Here is a 17,849-nt window from a genome sequence, read left to right on the forward strand (position 1 = left end):
ATCGAAAATCAAATTTACAGTATATCCAATTTATATTGGATTCAAACACAATATATGTCCTGCAGTCTGAGCATGTGGTTTAGTTTTAGGGAGTCTTGCAAGGAGAAGTTGATGATCCTTATGGATCCCCTTCAACTTGAGATATTCTATGATTCTGGCATGGGAATATCACAGCAAATCACCCATTTGCACTTCAGAGTGAAGAACAGAAATGCCTAACACAGGGAAGATCTGCCAAGTCACTCTGTGCCCTTTTATATTACATTGGCTTCCCTACTTAATTTAAATATATGCACATTTATGCTTGGATTTTCATTCTTGAGATTTTAGTGATGAATTCTCCTCTCAGCTGTGTTTTTAATCGAGGCTTCAAACTGCAAATCATTATCAATGGTTGTAGATATGAATTTGTGATATACATAGGGGCAAATAAACACATGTGAAGATCTAAGAATGATTTTGCAACTTATAGAAAGCGAAGCCATAGTGAGAGGCAGTAAAATTTAGTCATACATTAAAAATAGCAAATTGAGAATAATAAAATACAGATATTCACTATATTATGACAATCCACTTCATCCTGTCTTCTGATGCAAAGAAAAGGTAAAACCCATGACTGTGGTTCAGTTATGGAGCATCAAGAACCCTCTTGCTGTGTGGTGGGTGGACCCTGGATGATTGCCCACATGACTTGATCTTTTGCCTGATATTCCCTTGTCATTTCCTTTTAGATATCTACATTTTATTTTATTTTAAATTCTATTTGTATTGTAGACAAATTTTAATTGTCTCCGTTATCCTGAGGCAATGAAGTCCAAATTTTAGATAGAAGATGTGCTTCCCTTTGCTCCTTTGAAATCCACTGCCTGATAATTCCAGCTCGTGTTCTTTATTCATGAGAAATATTGAGGTAACCTTTCTGTTTAGAGAAACTGTTCTGAATCTGCAGCTGTTCTGGTGGCCCTTTGCAGGATCTGTTTTAATTTGACTCCATCCCTGGAAAAAAGAATAATCTGAGGGTCAAGGGCTTGACACACTCAGAGAAAAGGGAGGTTCACCTGCTGTTTTCTGTGTGGTTTGATTAAAGAAAAGTGTGTATCAACTCAGAGATCTGCAATGAATCAGTTCCTGTGAGAGATAAGTCTTTTCTGGAGGGTTCTGCTCACCCTGCTGGAAAGCACAATTCATCAGTCTGCTCCTATCTGCTGCTCAGAGGGGAGATAAGGAAAGAAAGGGAGATAAGTTTGAACAACTCACTGAAGGCTGAGCCCTAAGATGGTCCTCTGTCAGTGCAAGGAAATAGTTTTAGCAGAAATGAGGATATTTTGACGAGGCAGATGAAGAGCAGGTACAAACCCCTCAGTCCAGCACATCCTCACTGCCACGGAGGTGCACATTCAACCAGGACATTGCACATTTAGCCCTTCACAGCTGATCAGATGCATTGTAGAGGTGATAAGGATAATTTTATTGTGTATCTTCATGTATTTAACAGTCTTTATATAAAAAAAAGTGACTTGCTTTCTGCCTGCTCAGAAATGCAAGAGGCTGGAAAAGCTCCAAGGCTGCTCCTCAGAGAAGCAGAGCTTCAGAGAGATGCTCTGTCTGACCAGATCCAGTAGATTTAGTGCAAATCAGAGGTGAAAAATGAAGGAATGCCATCATTTCCCAGCATTCATCACCCCACCTCTCCATTGGGGGTGCAGAGGACACAGAACACAGCCCGTGTTCTGCCAGGATGGTGGTGAATGTCTTTCACTTTTTGGCCACAGGAGCAACGGATACCAAAGCACCTTTAGAGAGCTCTGGTTGCATAAGGCCCTCGGCCAAAATGTTCTGCTGTCATTGCTGACATTAATGTCTCCAGCAGCCCTGTGGGCACGGGCTGAATGTCACTTTGTGCACTCGACTGCTGGAGGCTGCGCTCGAGAAGAACCTCGAGACACTCATCGTGTGGGCACAGGTGTGAGTTTGTGGGCTGCAGATATAAATAACAGGTAGAGTTTAGACTCTGTGGCCTAAGCCTTGATGCTTTCACATACTGGCCCAGCTAAGCCTTCATTCCTTGACCTTAAAAGGCCAGATCCTGCCTCGGATAAGAACTTCTCCTGCCTCCCACTCCACACCCAACCTCCTCCCAGACCTTCCCCCCTCCAACCCAGAAGAGCTGTGTCCTCCCTCTGGTTTGGCTCCCTGGGCTCGACTCTCACTTCTCACTATTTCCCTTCCATTTGCTGCAAGTGTTGAGGTCCAAAGGAAATTTCACCTTGGCACAACCAGTTTGAGTGTGAGGGATTGAGCAAATGTGGGAAAGGTTAAACAAAATGAGTTTTCTGGAAGGTTCATCGTTCAGGTTTGTTGTGACTTCCTGTTCTGTCTCACAAATGCCTCTTTTGGGTCCCTTTTATTTCCCAAGCTTCCCAGCTCTACTGGACAGGGAATACTGAGTGCAATGACCTTGAAACTTCTTATAGGATCTCCTTATAGCACCAAGAGAAAGAAAAGGACAGGGAGAAAACAACCCGTTTTGTCTACTTTGGGTGACGAGTTTACACAGAGAAAAAGCCACCTGTTGATCCTTGACTCATTCGACAAACAAGCCATGTCACATCCTAACCTGAAACTTTCCTTGTAAGTGAGGAAGCCCTGAAAAAAACCTGTATTTCTGCCTCTTGACACTGTGAGAAACCACAAGTACACTTGCTGAAATTCTCCTTTTGATGCTTTGAGCTCAGAAGAAATTTTGACTGAAAGCTAAAGGAATTGCCCCAAACTTCTTTGTGCTAAAGGACATTCTTTGTTTTGGTTACACTCAGAACCTTTACTTACTCTTTGAGGACTGTTGATAAATTTAAATAAATGTATTTAATTACAAAATCCCACTGATTTGGACAGAGAATACTTGTGTGGGACTTGTCCTGATTTAAACCAGAACAAAACTCTGGTCACGCTGAGCAAACTGAGAGGGTGAAGAAATGTAGATTTGTCTGTTTTGCAGGTCTAGGTTGTGCAGAGATCACTCTTGATGACAACCTGCCAGTTCTGAAGGTCTCTAAATCTGCATAAATAAATAGCTGATATTTCATCTGCAATCAGCAGAATATTTAATCAAAGAGCTTCTACAGCAGTTTTCGGCTCGGTGTTGACATTTCTACTGTACAGGGTGTGTGTAACTGTGTGTTTGTGGTGGAACTCCTTCACATCCATCCTCACACTTTGATTTTTCTGCCCCATTTTTTGGGTGCTGTCTTGGAATACCTTAAAAAGGGATCTGATTTTCAGAAAGAGCTTTAAACTGACAGAGAGGAGGTTCAGATTAGATATTTGGAAGGAATTGTTGGCTGTGAGGGTGGGGAGGCCCTGGCACAGGTTACCCAGAGCAGCTGTGGCTGCCCCGTCCCTGCAAGTGTCCAAGGCCAGGCTGGACAGGGCTTGGAGCAACCTGGGCTAGTGGGAGGTGTCCCTGCCCATGGCAGGGGGTGGCACTGGGTGAACTTTATGGTCCCTCCAACCCAAACCTTTCTATGATTCTATATTTTGCTTCCAAACTTTTTATGATTTATGACTTGGATTCTTATGGAATCACTAGTTACTCTTGGAAAATCTGACCACATTTAAATGTGATCTTTTCACATGAAACTTTGAAAGTGAAGAACCCCGGAAGTTTTCAAAACCTCCAGACACAAAATACAACTGGGCAATGTTTAGGAATTATTTACTTTCCACACCCATGTGAACTCTTTTGATTTGTGTTGATGTGAACATTCAGGAAGAAAAGTGGAGCATCCAAACATCCTAATTTCTGTTTCTGTTCACTCTTCTGTGTTCAGAGGGACACACAGACTCTGCAATTCAAAATCCTGAATGACTTGGGATTATTGCCTTTTGCTTGAGGATGGTTATCACTCCCTGAGAAAGAGCAATTCACGTCTATCACACAATAAATTGTTTTAACAAGAAGGTTGGCTCTTAGTCATGTGGATTTGCCCTGTTGATTTGCAGAAGGTCACATTTCACAGCTCACAGCATCTGGCTGCACAAACCCATGCGAGCCAAGAAGAGTTGGAGCTCTCACTTCACCGGTACCTCTAAACATCTCCATTTCTGTTGACTCTTAAATAGCTCTTTGAAATTTCTGGCTGGCTTTTGGAGGTTATTTTGGTTTCTTTCCTCTGAGTTTGGGCACTTTTCAGCATGAAACATTTTATTTCTTAGGGGTAAGATGGGAGGTAAGTTTCCAGCTGAAAGTGTCGACCAGGCCTCTTCCCCCCAGCAGTGTGAGCAGCCCTGCCAGGAACCTCGATGATGCTGTGCCATGACTCAGAAAAGCACTTTGCAGTTCTCTAAACAGCTGCTGTGTCTATTTGGTGTATTTGGTGAACCATGAGTGCATTTCAGTGCTAATAGTGGGGGGGGGCATCTTGGCCACCATTTGTGTGTTGGTGTTTTTGGGTCCCGACAGGGAGGAGGCTGAAATGAAGGGCCTTGTGCAAGGGCTGTGGGGACTGAAACGTGGCCAAAGCCCCAGTGCACCAGCTGCTAATCAAAGTGAAACAATCATGCCTTTCTTTACCATTTTAGGGCAATCCTGCAGAGGTGATGGTTTATCAGGCTCCATGGTGGTTGTCCCTCTGGCCCAGCTTTCTGTTGGTTGGGATTGTTCAGCCTGGAGAAGAGAAGGTTCCAGGCTGGAATTGTGACCTTCCAGTACCTGAAGGAGATACAGGAAAGATGGAGAGAGAATATTTACAAGGACCTGGAGTGACAGGAAAAGGGGGAATGGCTTCAAATTGAAATACAATAGGTTCAGATTAGATATTGGGAAGAAATCCTTCCCTGTGAGGGTGGGGAGGCCCTGGCACAGGTTACCCAGAGAAGCTGTGGCTGCCCCATCCCTGCAAGTGTCCAAGACCAGGTTGGACCAACCTGGGATAGTGGAAGATGTCCCTGCCCATGGCATGGGGTGGAACAAGATGATCTTTAAGGTCCCTTCCAACCCAACCATTCTATGATTTGCTTACAGATCTACCAAAGTCACAGACTTCACCAAATCCAGCTTTCCAGGGTGGGACAAGGGGTTTTGGGGAAATCTGGGGGCTGAGTCCACTCAGTAGATTTGTAATCCTGCTTCAGCTGCTGACTCAACTACGTGACTGAGGTAAATCAGTTCTTCTCCCTGTGCCTCCTTTATCTGCGAACCAGGGGTAAATGACTCTTATTTCCTTTGTAAGGTATCTGGAGATTAGTGGGAGATAAGTACTAATTTTTGTTATCTTGATTGAAGTTACTCAGACAAAATGTTCGTGATTGTTCCCTGAGTCGGCAAAATATGTGGGGTTTAACTCTGCTCAGTCACACACATTTTTGGGTGTCCTGTGCTGGACTTTGCAGATGTTGGTGAGATGTGAGTGATTGATGTGCTAATACAGCAGAATCTGAATACTTTGAGAATGTGGCTCCAAAATGAGAGAAATAACTGAGGGCAAGTGTCCCCAGTTTACGTGTGTGTGGTGCTCTACTGGGATGACTGGAATAGACACAAAACAACCATGTGGCAAGATTAATTTATTCATTACATTAATGAACCTTTAGTGGTAACAGCTTGTGTTGTAGAGAACATCCAAAGGAGGCAAGAAAGATGGTGAAGGGCCTTGATTTGAAACTGTGTGAGGACACTGAGGGCTCTTGGTGTGTTCAGCTGGAGCAGAGGAGACTGAGGGGAGACCTCAGTGCAGTTCCAACTGCCTGGGCAGGGGCAGAGGAGGGGCAGGGACTGAGCTCTGCTCTGGGGGGACCAGGGACAGCACCCAGGGAATGTCTGGAGCTGTGTCAGGGCAGGGTTAGGTTGGATCTCAGGGAAAGGTTCTTCCCCCACAGGGTGCTGGGGCACTGCCCAGGCTCCCCAGGGCAGTGGGCACGGCCCCAAGGCTGCCAGAGCTCCAGGAGGGTTTGGACAACGCTCTGAGGGACAGGGGGGGATTGTTGGGGTGTCTGTGCAGGGCTGAGGGTTGGACTGATGATCCTTGTGAGTCCCTTCCAACTCAACATTTTCATGACTCTGTGACCCTTTAGTGGTACCATCTTTGTGTTCCAACCCTGGCAGAGCCCCGGCCGCATTCACCACCATGGAGAACTTCCTGGCCCCACTGAGCTCCGTCACTGAGCTGACTCTCCAGCCCAACAAGGCCCAGCTCCTGCTAGGCAAGGCCGGCGGTGCCTCCCGGCGCAAGCGGGAGTTCATGCCCGACGAGAAGAAGGACAACATGTACTGGGAGAAGCGGCGCAAGAACAACGAGGCCGCCAAGCGCTCGCGGGAGAAGCGGCGCCTCAACGACGTGGCCATGGAGACCCAGCTGGCCGCCCTCAGCAAGGAGAATGCCGTGCTCAGGATGGAGCTGCTCTCCCTCAAGCTGCGCTTTGGGCTCATCAGCCCGGACACCACCTCCTACCAGGGCCGCCCCCTCGGGATCTACCTCAGAGGGCACAGGGCCACCTCCCCGCTCCGTGGGCTGGAGCCCTTGGTGGCAGAGTCCTGCTTCCCTGTGCGGAAGAGCTTCATGCCCAGGGTGGTGGAACCTGCTGACTTCTGCAAAACCTTTGGCCCGCCCAGAAACATCCTGGGCTGTGACTCAAAGCTGCTTCCCATGGACACACCGGGCCTCCAGCAGCCAAAAAGTCTTGAAGCATCCTTGGGCTCTCCAGTCCTCAACTACCACTGGTCAGATAAATATCCCTTCCCTTGGCCTTGGTCAGGCAGCTCCTGCCTGTTGTGCCCTTCCCCCAGTGCCACCGAGGTGAGCAAAGAAAGCAGCATCACTGTGTCGGACGAAGATGACGAGCAACAAGTGCCCAAGACTTCTCCTCTGCCCCCCTGCAGCCTGCCCTGCCCTTCTGAGGATCACCTGAAGGGCCGAAGCCACGCCGCCCTCCCTCACAAGCTCAGGATTAAGACCAAAGCCCTCAGCAGTTTGGAGGAGGGTGGTCTGGACTCCCACTGAGGCAGCAGAGGAATGATCCATCACGAGGCCAGTGCAAGACTTTGGAAAGACATGAAGGGTTTGGAAGGGTGGGGTGGGAGGGGAATGTCTTATTCTTCAAAGAGGGATGTGATTTTTCCTGCTCTGCAGAAATGCCAGGGGGGTTTCTATGCCTGGGCTGCTCCACTACAGCTCAAGTGCAGCTGGCCATGAGGTTCCTCTTGATGGGTGAGACTGTCAGACCCTGCAGTCCCCGAGTACCACCCGGCTGCTCTGCTGACACAACAAGCTCAAGTGGGAGGTGTGAAGGGGCAGGAAGGTGCCAAGACAGTGGAGGTGGTTCCCACACCACGTAACACAATCGCAGGTGCTTGGGGTGGCAACCCTTGTAATCATCTTTGCTTCATCATCACCTTCATCTTCAAGGTTGTGCCTCAATTCTTGATTGCTCCACATGGGAAAATATTGATGGAAACAGCTTCAGACCCCTGGAGAAAATAAAATGAGATAGTGACTCTGTGACTATGGATTTACACTGGCATGAAAGGAGAGCAGGACCTTGTCCACTTTATTCACAGTTTATCATAATTTATCTTCAGAGACAATGAACTCTTTCTCTGTGACCATACACAGTGTGGTCCAGAATATAGTTTCATTTATATTTGCAACAGTTATTTTGAAAGACTAAATTTTCTATTTTTTTTAAAATTGAAATGCAAAAAATATTTTACTTTAGCTTCTTGCTTTTTAAATAAGACATTTTAAAAAATGAGCTTTTTATATTTGGGAATTTCCCTTAGAAAACACAGGCAACTTTTACCTATGCACGTGTTGCACATAGTGTATGTACTCCTATATCTGCAGGGATGTTCTCCCTGTCCATCCTGACTGCTTTGCCTTTGGGAAAACCTCAGGAAAGCCTTTGGGAAAGCCTCAGTGAGCAGCAGCCTCGCAGAAGGTTCTAGAGCCTACTTGATGCTGTTCCTCAGCCACCTCAGTTTTCCAGCCAAAGGTAATTCTCAGGGATACATTCCAGGCATAGCTATAACTTCTTATCCTCAGTTCTTTCATGCTTTGTCTTTTTTTCCCAAGGAAAGGAGGCTGATGTAGTTTGGATGGTGCTGTGTCCCTCAACCCCAAACATTTTTTGACATGATGGACAAACACAGCCCAACCCGATGATTCCATCAGCCCAGCCTGATGGAAGACATCTCAAAGTGAATAAGCAACTCCAAACTGTTCTCCTCTGCCCCAAACACACATTTTCATGCAATCTACAGTGTTCCTAATAACAGAAAAGCTGCACTGTCTGCTCAGCCCTAAAGGAAAGCAGAGATGACACTGGGAACTCAGATCCTGGGAGTCTTCACTTCACCAGTTGTGCTGCTCACAGGACTGTCCTATTCCTTTTGTGTCTGGAGCGAGTCCTGACACCTTCCTGATTCCTCTGCCCATAAATGTGTTTGCCCCACGTCTGTGTCTCTGTTCTCACAGCAGGACCCTCATTTCTTCACCCCAGAGTCCTCCTGCAGCCCCACACTGCTGGTGGGGTGGGGCTCTCACACAGCTCACCATTGTTTGTAGGGATATCCCACAAGGACCAACCCTTCTGACTTTGTTACTGGATGAAACATCCATCATCTTTGATTGTTTTATCTGTGCTTTAGATATTTTAGGGAAGGTGACATATTTAAGAAGCTTCCCTTTACACACAGGCAGGACAGTTCCTAAAATACTAAAATTGAACAGGTTCTCATGAGCAAGAAGCTGCAATTTTAGGACAGAAGACAGCAAACCTTTTAAAAAGTATCACAACATCTATAAAACAGACACTGGAGCTTTCTAAATATCCTCATTTCCCCCCCTTCCCCTTCAGAAGACATTTTTCAGTGTTTACTAAAAACCAATTACATATTCTGAAGCTACAAGACAAATATTTTTCAAGCAATGGTATAATATTCCAGGACTTCTTTTGGCTCAACATTGGAAGAAATAAAAAAGACTATGAAATACCACAGCAGCACACAGGCACTAACTCTAATTCTACAATAAAATACTGTTGAACCTCTAACACCCTCTAATTTAGTTGGGGATTCATTTCAGAAGATAAGTAGATGGTGCTGGGGCACTGCCCAGGCTCCCCAGGGCAGTGGGCACGGCCCCAAGGCTGCCAGAGCTCCAGGAGGGTTTGGACAACGCTCTGAGGGACAGGGTGGGATTGTTGGGGTGTCTGTGCAGGGCCAGGGGTTGGGCTGGATGGTCCTTGTGGGTCCCTTCCAACTCAGGATATTCTATGGTTCCATGCCTGTCCATCTCCCCCATTTCTGTGCTGAGATGGGTGCAGAGGAATGGGCAGAGCTTCGGGCTCGCGGCTGCCAGGGCATGAGGGGGCAGCTCTGCTGTACCCAGTGCCATGAGGGGAAACCAGAGCATGGCAACAGCTCCTCAGGTGTGAAACTCGACGTAGTGATGCTTTCAGATGAAAAGAAACCACAAGTGGTTCCATTTCCTGGCTCATTCCCTCTGTCCTCTCTTCCCCTCAGAGCTGGGAGGGACAGCCCACAGCAGGAAGGGGGCTCAGAAAGTGTTTCACCTCTTCCCACCTCTTGCTCATCCCCCTCACAGCGGGACCAGCTTTTCTCGGGGCTGGGCAGGGCTGTTCAAAGGGTCACCTGGGCTGGGGACATATCAACATGTGCCGAATAAAACTGTTTCCACGAGCTGCCAGCGGTGTCCTGGCCTGTCTGTTGGGATTGTATCCGCTTGGAAATTCCCTCCTCAGGAACAGCCAGTGTGAGAAACCCACCCTGTGGAGCCAAGCCCTGCTCAGCAGCAGCACAGGGCACAGATGAAGTGAGCTGTGGGGCACACACACCTTCCTGATTCCTCTGCCCATAAATGGGTTTGCCCCCTGCCTGAGAAAAGGACCAGTTTTTCTCAGGGCTGGGCAGAGCAGGCTCCGTGTGCTGCAAATGTTTCAGGGGGCAGCAAGTGGGTGTGAGGGAGCTCAGCCTGCTCTGGAGAGTGGGTTTGGTGTTTGCAGGGAAGGGGTGGCCCCCAGAATCTGCTGTACCTCCTAATCCTACTCCACCTCCTAATCCTGTGTACATCCTAATCCTGCTGTATTTCCTAATCCTGCTGTACCCCCTAATCCTGCTGCACCTCCTAATCCTGCTGTACCCCCTAATCCTGCTGTACCTCCTAATCCTGCTGTACATCCTAATCCTGCTGTACCCCCTAATCCTGCTGTACATCCTAATCCTGCTGTACCCCCTAATCCTGCTGTACCTCCTAATCCTGCTGCACCTCCTAATCCTGCTGTACCCCCTAATCCTGCTGTACCCCCTAATCCTGCTGTACCTCCTAATCCTGCTGTACATCCTAATCCTGCTGTACCCCCTAATCCTGCTGTACATCCTAATCCTGCTGCACCTCCTAATCCTGCTGTACCCCCTAATCCTGCTGTACCTCCTAATCCTGCTGTACATCCTAATCCTGCTGTACCCCCTAATCCTGCTGCACCTCCTAATCCTGCTGCACCTCGTAATCCTGCTGCACATCCTAACTCTGCTCTACATCCTAATCCTGCTGTCCCTCCTAACCCTACTGTACCTGCTGCCTGGGGCCCAGGGAGAGCCAGCCCTGAGAGATTTAAACTTGCAGGCGCCCAAAGGTGCATTTTTGTGGGGAGCAGGCAGAGTTGCTCTGAAAATGATGCAGCAGTGAGTAACATTTCCTGTTTGCTGTGTCCCTGCTGTAGCACAAACCAAGGGCCAAACACGGTTTGGAGCTGGGGTTCATGGCAGTGGGAGCTGTTGGGCCCTCGTGGAGGGAGAGGAAGGGTGGGACAGCAGCAGGAAAAGCAGCAGGAGAGGAGGAAAGGCTATGGAATGAGCCAGCCCTGGCCCCACACCTGGCTCAGCTCACACCTCCTTACAAACCTTTTCCACTCTTTCTCTTGCTCCAGGTTTGGCTTTTCCTCTCCTCCAGGGCCACTCACCTGGAGGACATCCACAGGGGAGGGTGTTTCCCTCCACACCTGAACATCTCCTTGTCCTCAAGAGTTTCCTACCTGGGGGAGATCCAGCCATCTCTATCCACTCTCCCATCCCCAAATCCCACATTTAGTAACATCCTCAGAGAAGAGTCCTTATTGTACTGATTGTTTCAGGTGATGGTGGCTGTGAGCCTTGCCTGGAAGGGAGCTGAGCTGTTTCTGCTCCTGCTCAGGCTTCGAAGTTAATTCTTTAACTAGTCTTGTTCCAAAGTAATCTCATATAGTTTTCAAGCTGGTTATTACTGGGCTGAGTGTTATATAAGAAAAAAACCTCTGTGTGTTTCAAGAGGGGAAGACAAAGAAAATATTTCTTGTTTGTATCACTTTGGAAAACTGTTCAAGTATTTTTTAATCTGTCTACCAGAATGGGAAGAAGAAAGGGACATGTTTCAGGTATCTAAATATACATCAATGGGAGAGCTGCAGAACCTGAGCAGGGGAAAATTGCTCACTGGTTTCCACAACGCAGAACGAGTGAAAGTGGGCAGAGGTTTTAAGAAAAAAAGCCAAAGAATGTACTTTATTTATGCAGCATGTGGTTAAACCAGGCAAATTATTGCCACAGGATGGGGTGGTAACATGGATATAAATGAGGACAAAGCAGTATTCAGGGAGGATTAGCCTGAGCAGTGGTGAGACTTTAGCTCAGGACACCCCAAAGCTCAACAGGCTCAGCTCAGCTGCTGCTCTCACAGGTTTTTGGAAAGCATCCACCAGCTTTGGACACAAGCTGGATGGAGGCAAAGTCTGATCCGAGTGCTCCTCCATCCCTGTGCCTCTGAAAAGGAAATTTCTCTGTCACCTGATGAACTCCAAAACCCCCTGACAAATCTCACACCTTTCAGGCTCTGTTTGTCACACTTTGCAGTATTAGGCAGAGAAATGACTACAGAGGCTTCCCTTAAGAGCATGAGTTAATGATGACCTTTAGCTCAGGCTTAGGACCCAAACTGAATCATTACTGATGGAGGAAAAGTTAGTAACGACTTCTGGAAAGAGATGCTGCACTCAGAGGACCCTGTGACAGACTGTGGAGCTCCTGGTTGCCCCTGTAAGGGCAATGCTGCTCCAAAAATCTGTTTTAAATTGAATCTTGGTTATATTTCCTTAATTATAAAATAATTAGGAGGGAAAATTCCAAACTATATACAATTATTAGTGTTAATCATCTGTGAAAGGAACTGCATCGTGTCCCCCACTCACACAGGAGACCAGGGGATTTTAACACTTGTCAGGGAGCTGGGAGGCTGAACTGGGGATATTTTTTGGCATTTGCCTCTAAATTTCTCTGATTTTGAGCAGCCTAAAAGTCAAGGGCTCTCATGAAAAATTTACTGGTATGGCTGTAAATGGAAGTGAAAAAGTAGTGTCTTCAACGGAAGAAATTATTGGTTTTCATGTAGCTTTTGTTTTTGTCCTGCAATGCTCATGTACAGGGCTCACCATGAATAAGTATTAAATTTAAGTAATTATTCTAATTTCACACCTGAATTTGGTTTGGGGAAAGGGTTGTTGTTAAACTGCTGTGTTTTTAGTACAGTGGCATTTTTTACATTGTTGGGTCGGATGTTCTTTAAATAATGTTTCTCAGCCTCAAGTTGAGTTTCCCTTCTCCCATCTTATAAGAGCCTTCCAGTTTAATCTTATGTGAATCCTAGATTATTTCTAGATAAGAGGGTTGATCTTTTAGTGGAAAACAAAATAATCAGCATGTTCTTTGTTGGTGTTTCCACTATCAGAAATCCCAGGTGAGCTCAGCAGGATCAGGGCCTGGAGTGCAGCTCGGCCAGGTGGAGCTGCTTCGAAATCCTTTGAGGGCAGAGGGTTGGGTTTCTTTCCAAATCCCAGTCTGGAGGTGATTCCTGGTGCCTGGGGGGCTGTTTGCAGTGGGAAGGTGATGGTCCAACCCTTCTGGGGAGTCACAGCTTGTGGACACTGGAGCTGGGGCTGGGTTTTGTTGTTTCCAGCAGAGAGATCCTGTGGGGTTGGGTTGAGTGACCACAGGCATCAAGAACATTTCTACCTCTTATCTCGTTCTGGCCTTATCCTCGTGTGATCTGCTCTGCTCTGAGCTGCTGGATCACACCCCTATTTCTTTCCTGCTGAACTTCACCCTTATCTTTATATCCAGGTGCCTTCTTCGCACGCTCTCCTGCAGCCCCTATAAATCCCCTGCCTGTGCTTTGCACATCTCACCAACTCTGCAAGTTGTCTTCTTGGCTCAGTTACCCCAGGGCTGTTTGGGCACCATCTGTGAAAGCTTGGAAAAGTGTTTAGAAAAACTGGTTTTAACAGGAAGGGTGTTGGAGACTGTTTGTAAAATACCACCAGGAAACCAGGCAGGATTTTCATGCCCACCTACGTCTCTGTTACTGGAACAGGCAAAAGGTGGTGATCAGCACCTTGGTGAGAGCTGAGTGCACAGTAACTTGCACAAGACAGAGTTTTGGTGCCTGTGGTTTTGGGTTTCCAGGGACTGAGTCCTGTGGTGGAGATGTGCATGGCCATGGGCTTCTTGGCCTGATTTATCCCAGAGGGATTTAGGGAGGATAAACTTCAAAATGCCTGTGAGTTCTGTCCATCCTTCACTGCAAGGTCAGGCTGAAGCACAGCTGGAGAAATGATCTTGAGACACCCACTGGCCAACATCTGGGGTGCCCTTCAGCCTCCTGTGTCACCTGAACTGCAGCTCCACCCTTTGACTTGCAAAAGATAAAGCAGATCATGCAATTTAGCTCCTTTTAATGCAAAACACTGCGAATTTCTGTCTAAATTCCTTTTCCCACCAAAAAATATCCTTGTCTATGTGCAACAACGTGCAAAAATGTGTTAAGATGAAGTGATTATTAGAAATGTCTTGGGTACAGAGGTCAATATTTATATACTACCTTCCAGCTTCCATCTTTCTCTTATCAGATTCTCAGTCTTTTAAATTCATATTTGTGTGCAGAAAAAAAAAATAAGAGAAAAAAGAAATATTTCCTTTACATTAACCTGTAGAAATGATGTTGTAAATGCAACTGAAGAAGTGTGAACACATTGAGTTATTCCTCTTCAACCAGGTTTCTCATACCAGTTCCTCTGAAGGCCACAAGCTCTCCTTTCTGGGGCTCAGTGTTACTCATACCTGGGCAGTGCTGAAACATCAGAGGGAACCTCAAACAAACTATTCAGACAGCAACACTCCAGGATGAATCAGGCTTGCCTGGTTCTTATTTTTGTTCTTTTCAGGCATTGAAAATGCCAGTTGTGATGTGTTTGGGCTGGGTGGGGTAAAGGAACAGCTGAAAAACCTGCACCTAAACTCAACCTAGGCCCCTAAATTCAAACTTGGCCCCAAAACCTATAGCAAGAGGTGTTTCCACCCCAACTTCTCCTTGTGTCTGGTGCAGCCCTGGCTCACTGGGGCAGACACAATCCCAGTGCCCTGCTGAGGAGGGTCTTTTTCCTGATTTTCAGGCTATGGCAGAGCAGGGTGCTGAGCTCCACTTCTCACACATCACTCAGGGTTGTGGTGTCTTTATTTCTGCTTCTTTCTGCCCAACTCCTTCATTTAGTGATGGCTGCAACAACCAGCTTGGACTAAAGTGTGATCCAAGCCTTCCTGGAAATCCTGCAAATTCTCCAGAGCTCAGGTCTTACTGTGCTGGGCTAAACCTGGAAGTTGTCTGGTATTCCTGTGCTGCTGTTCTATCCCTCTCTTTCCATGGATCCAGAGCTCTGGGGGCTGGCTCAGCACTGGTTCCTGCAGAGATCAACCCCCTCCCTCACATCTGGGGCACAGCTGGAATGGTTAGAAACATGTGGAGGGTTATATCAGGTGCCCATGGCAGGGGGGTTGGATTTAGATCATCTTTAAGGTCCCTTCCAACCCTTCCACCCTGCAGGTGCTGCTTTGGCCCAACAAAACACAGCTTTTTTGATGTCCAGCTGGATCATGGTGTCATCTGCACCCCGGGGGAGAGGGGAAGGAGAAGCCTGACAGAGGATTTCTTGCTTGCAGATGAACCAGTTGCAGTGGCAAGAGGTGTGAGGAGCTTGGTGGTTGTTCCTGTGTGTCCATATCCCCCCAAACAGGAGGGAAGAACCCTGTTAGCCACATCTGTGCCTGAGATGGTGGGACACTGAGCACAGGAGAGGAGGCTCTGCTTGTCAGGAATCTGAGACCCCTTCCTATGCTGGGTTTCTTCCCGGATCTTCTCTCTATGGTGACCAGTGACAGGATCCCAGGGAATGACATGAAGTCGTGCCAGGGAAGTTTTGGAATGGATATTATGGAAAGGTTCTTCCCCCAGAGGGTGCTGGGGCACTGCCCAGGCTCCCCAGGGCAGTGGGCACGGCCCCAAGGCTGCCAGAGCTCCAGGAGCGTTTGGACAAGGAGTGTTTGGATTATTGGGGTGTCCCAGGCAGGGCAGGAGTTGGACTGGATGATTCTTGCAGGTCACAGTTCAGGATATTCCATGATTCTATGATTCCATGCCCTGAGCCTCCCCCTGCTTTAACCCCTCTGCTGGGTTTCCACATCCATAACCCTGAATATTCAGTGATGACACAGACCCATGGCTCTGGCTGCTGGAGGTTCCTCCTCTGGAAGAGATCAGAGGAAAAAAATTAGGGTTTTCTTGATCCCCCCAGATTTCCTGTGGAATTCAGTCTCAGGATGTCAATGCAGCAATCCAGATGTGGCCTCCTGGTCACCCCCAGCTCCAGATGTGCTGCCTCTGCACTCTTTGCACTCCAGCTAAAGGACAGGGAAATCCCTCCTGGGCAGTTTTCCTGCTCATCAGCAATTACAGCTGTTGAGGGAATTTTCTTTTTCCTCCCTGGCAGGTGAAAGCCACATGAGCTGATAATGGTTTTCATGTTGTCAGCATTTCCCTCCCTCCACCCCCCAAAATGTCAAGGGTTTAAATTTGAAGTTGCACCTATTTATTTCTGTAACCAAAATAAAAGAGAGAGAGAATCTCTTTACTGTAATTTGCTTGGAAAATGTGGTGGTGGAGGGGGTGTTCAGGACAAAATAACCTTTCTAGGGAATGTTTTGCCAGGAGCTGGATGGGATTATTTGATTAATTCCTACTGTGTCTGTCTTTCTTAATCTCCTTCTGGACCAAATGGGAATGTGAGACATGGCTGAGGGCACCACGGATTCATCCTCTGTATGACCGGGGTCTATTAATGCACAAGTTATATCAAAACTTTCTTATTTTGTCTAACCCAGGGCAATTTTCCTCATTGTCTCAGCATTTTTCCTGCTGGCATAAATAATCTTCCTGAATTGTTCAGTGTTTGAAAGCAGTGGGAATAAAAAAAGCTTGAAAATGAGGAGGGAAAGGAACAGCAAAACACAAAATCCAGAAGTGAATAGAAGTGCTGTTGCATTATTTATTTCATGCCTTGAAGAAACAGAGAAAATAATCCTTTTTGGTAAACACCACTGTGAAATTAAGCATGATCTGCCCACAGCTTGTGCCCCAGGTGTGTGGGGGTGAAATGAGGGACCTGTTTGAGCCCCACAGTGGCCCCAAAATTCTGAACAACTGCACAGTAACACAAAACCAGCTCCAGAGTCCCGGGTGGCCTCGTGTTTGTCACAAGAGGATTAATTATATTTGGAGCACAACCACAGGGCTTGAGGCTCCTGAGCCCCCAGCTATGGTAGCAAGGACTCTCCCTACCAAACTGGGTAGAATTTGGGAGATTTCCTTTAAAATATGCTATTTTCTCAGTGCTTGGATGATACTGGTGATGGACTGAAGGTGCTGGTGATGCTCTGAGGGTGCTGGTGATGCTCTGAGGGTGTTGGTGATGCTCTGAGGGTGCTGGTGATGGACTGAGGGTGCTGGTGATGGACTGAGGGTACTGGTGATGCTCTGATAGTGCTGGTGATGGACTGAGGGTGCTGGTGATGGACTGAAGGTGCTGGTGATGCTCTGAGGGTGCTGGTGATGCTCTGAGGATGTTGGTGATGCTCTGAGGGTGCTGGTGATGGACTGAGGGTGCTGGTGATGGACTGAGGGTGCAGAGGATGTTGATGTGGCTGCACTGCAGGAGGGGCTGAGGTGGGAGATGTGGGGGAGGCAGATGGTGCTCAGAGCATCTCACTGACCACATACCTACAGCCTGGACATCTGGGAAAGAGGGGAATTCACCTCCTGTAAACACTCAGTGGGTTGGTTTTAATTTCTTAGCCTAAATCCAAGCCAAGGTCCCACTCTCAGGGCTGTGCTGTTCTGCCTCTGCTGCCAAAGCTAAAGAAGCTGAGCTGGATCTGTGCTGCAAATACTAAAGCTCTGCCCTCTCTGGGGCTGTGAAATGTGGACTAGGTTGGAAGATTTAGGTTATTTAGGTTTCTAATAATCTTTCTGACCCAGATCCTAAAGAGTTGGGGATGGGCTTCATTGAGAGGGACTCGGGAGTCTTTGGGGACACTTGGTGACAAAAGCTGAGTCTCCCCAGGAGAGAACAAGCAGCTTCCTCTCCTGACTTTCTGGGGGACTTGGCACTAGAGCAGCAGTTGAAAACTCTTAATGAGTCACAGTCTCTTTCATCAGAAAAAACCTATTTCAGTTCTTCATGCCTTTGAAGCAGAGGCTGCAACTTCGGGAGTTTAAAGGGTTTTGATTTTAAAAAAGCCTCTTATTGCCTTTTTAAAGTGAATAAACACGGAGCTGAGTGCCCAGAGTGAGGCAGTCAGAGCATGAGGAGCTGTGGGCACCCATAGCGATGCCTCCTTGCCTGGGGGGGGTTTCACAGCTCCCTCCACACCTTCAGTCCTCCCTCAGGAAATTGTGGTGGGTTGTGAGCAAGAAGTT

At 47.4% G+C, this 17,849-nt stretch overlaps 1 protein-coding gene across 1 annotated transcript; it reads left to right on the forward strand.

Annotated features, from left to right (window-relative positions):
• The first annotated feature begins 6,125 nt into the window (after nucleotides 1–6,125).
• NFILZ (NFIL3 like basic leucine zipper) lies at nucleotides 6,126–6,998 on the forward strand. The gene has a single exon (XM_051810750.1). It carries the CDS (start codon nucleotides 6,126–6,128, stop codon nucleotides 6,996–6,998), a length of 873 nt encoding a protein of 290 aa, XP_051666710.1.
• The last annotated feature ends 10,851 nt before the right edge of the window (nucleotides 6,999–17,849 follow it).

The sequence above is a fragment of the Manacus candei genome, unplaced genomic scaffold (genome assembly GCF_025592945.1).
Source record: "Manacus candei isolate 608988 ecotype Guabito, Panama unplaced genomic scaffold, ASM2559294v1 h1tg000078l, whole genome shotgun sequence".
Lineage (NCBI taxonomy): Eukaryota > Metazoa > Chordata > Aves > Passeriformes > Pipridae > Manacus > Manacus candei.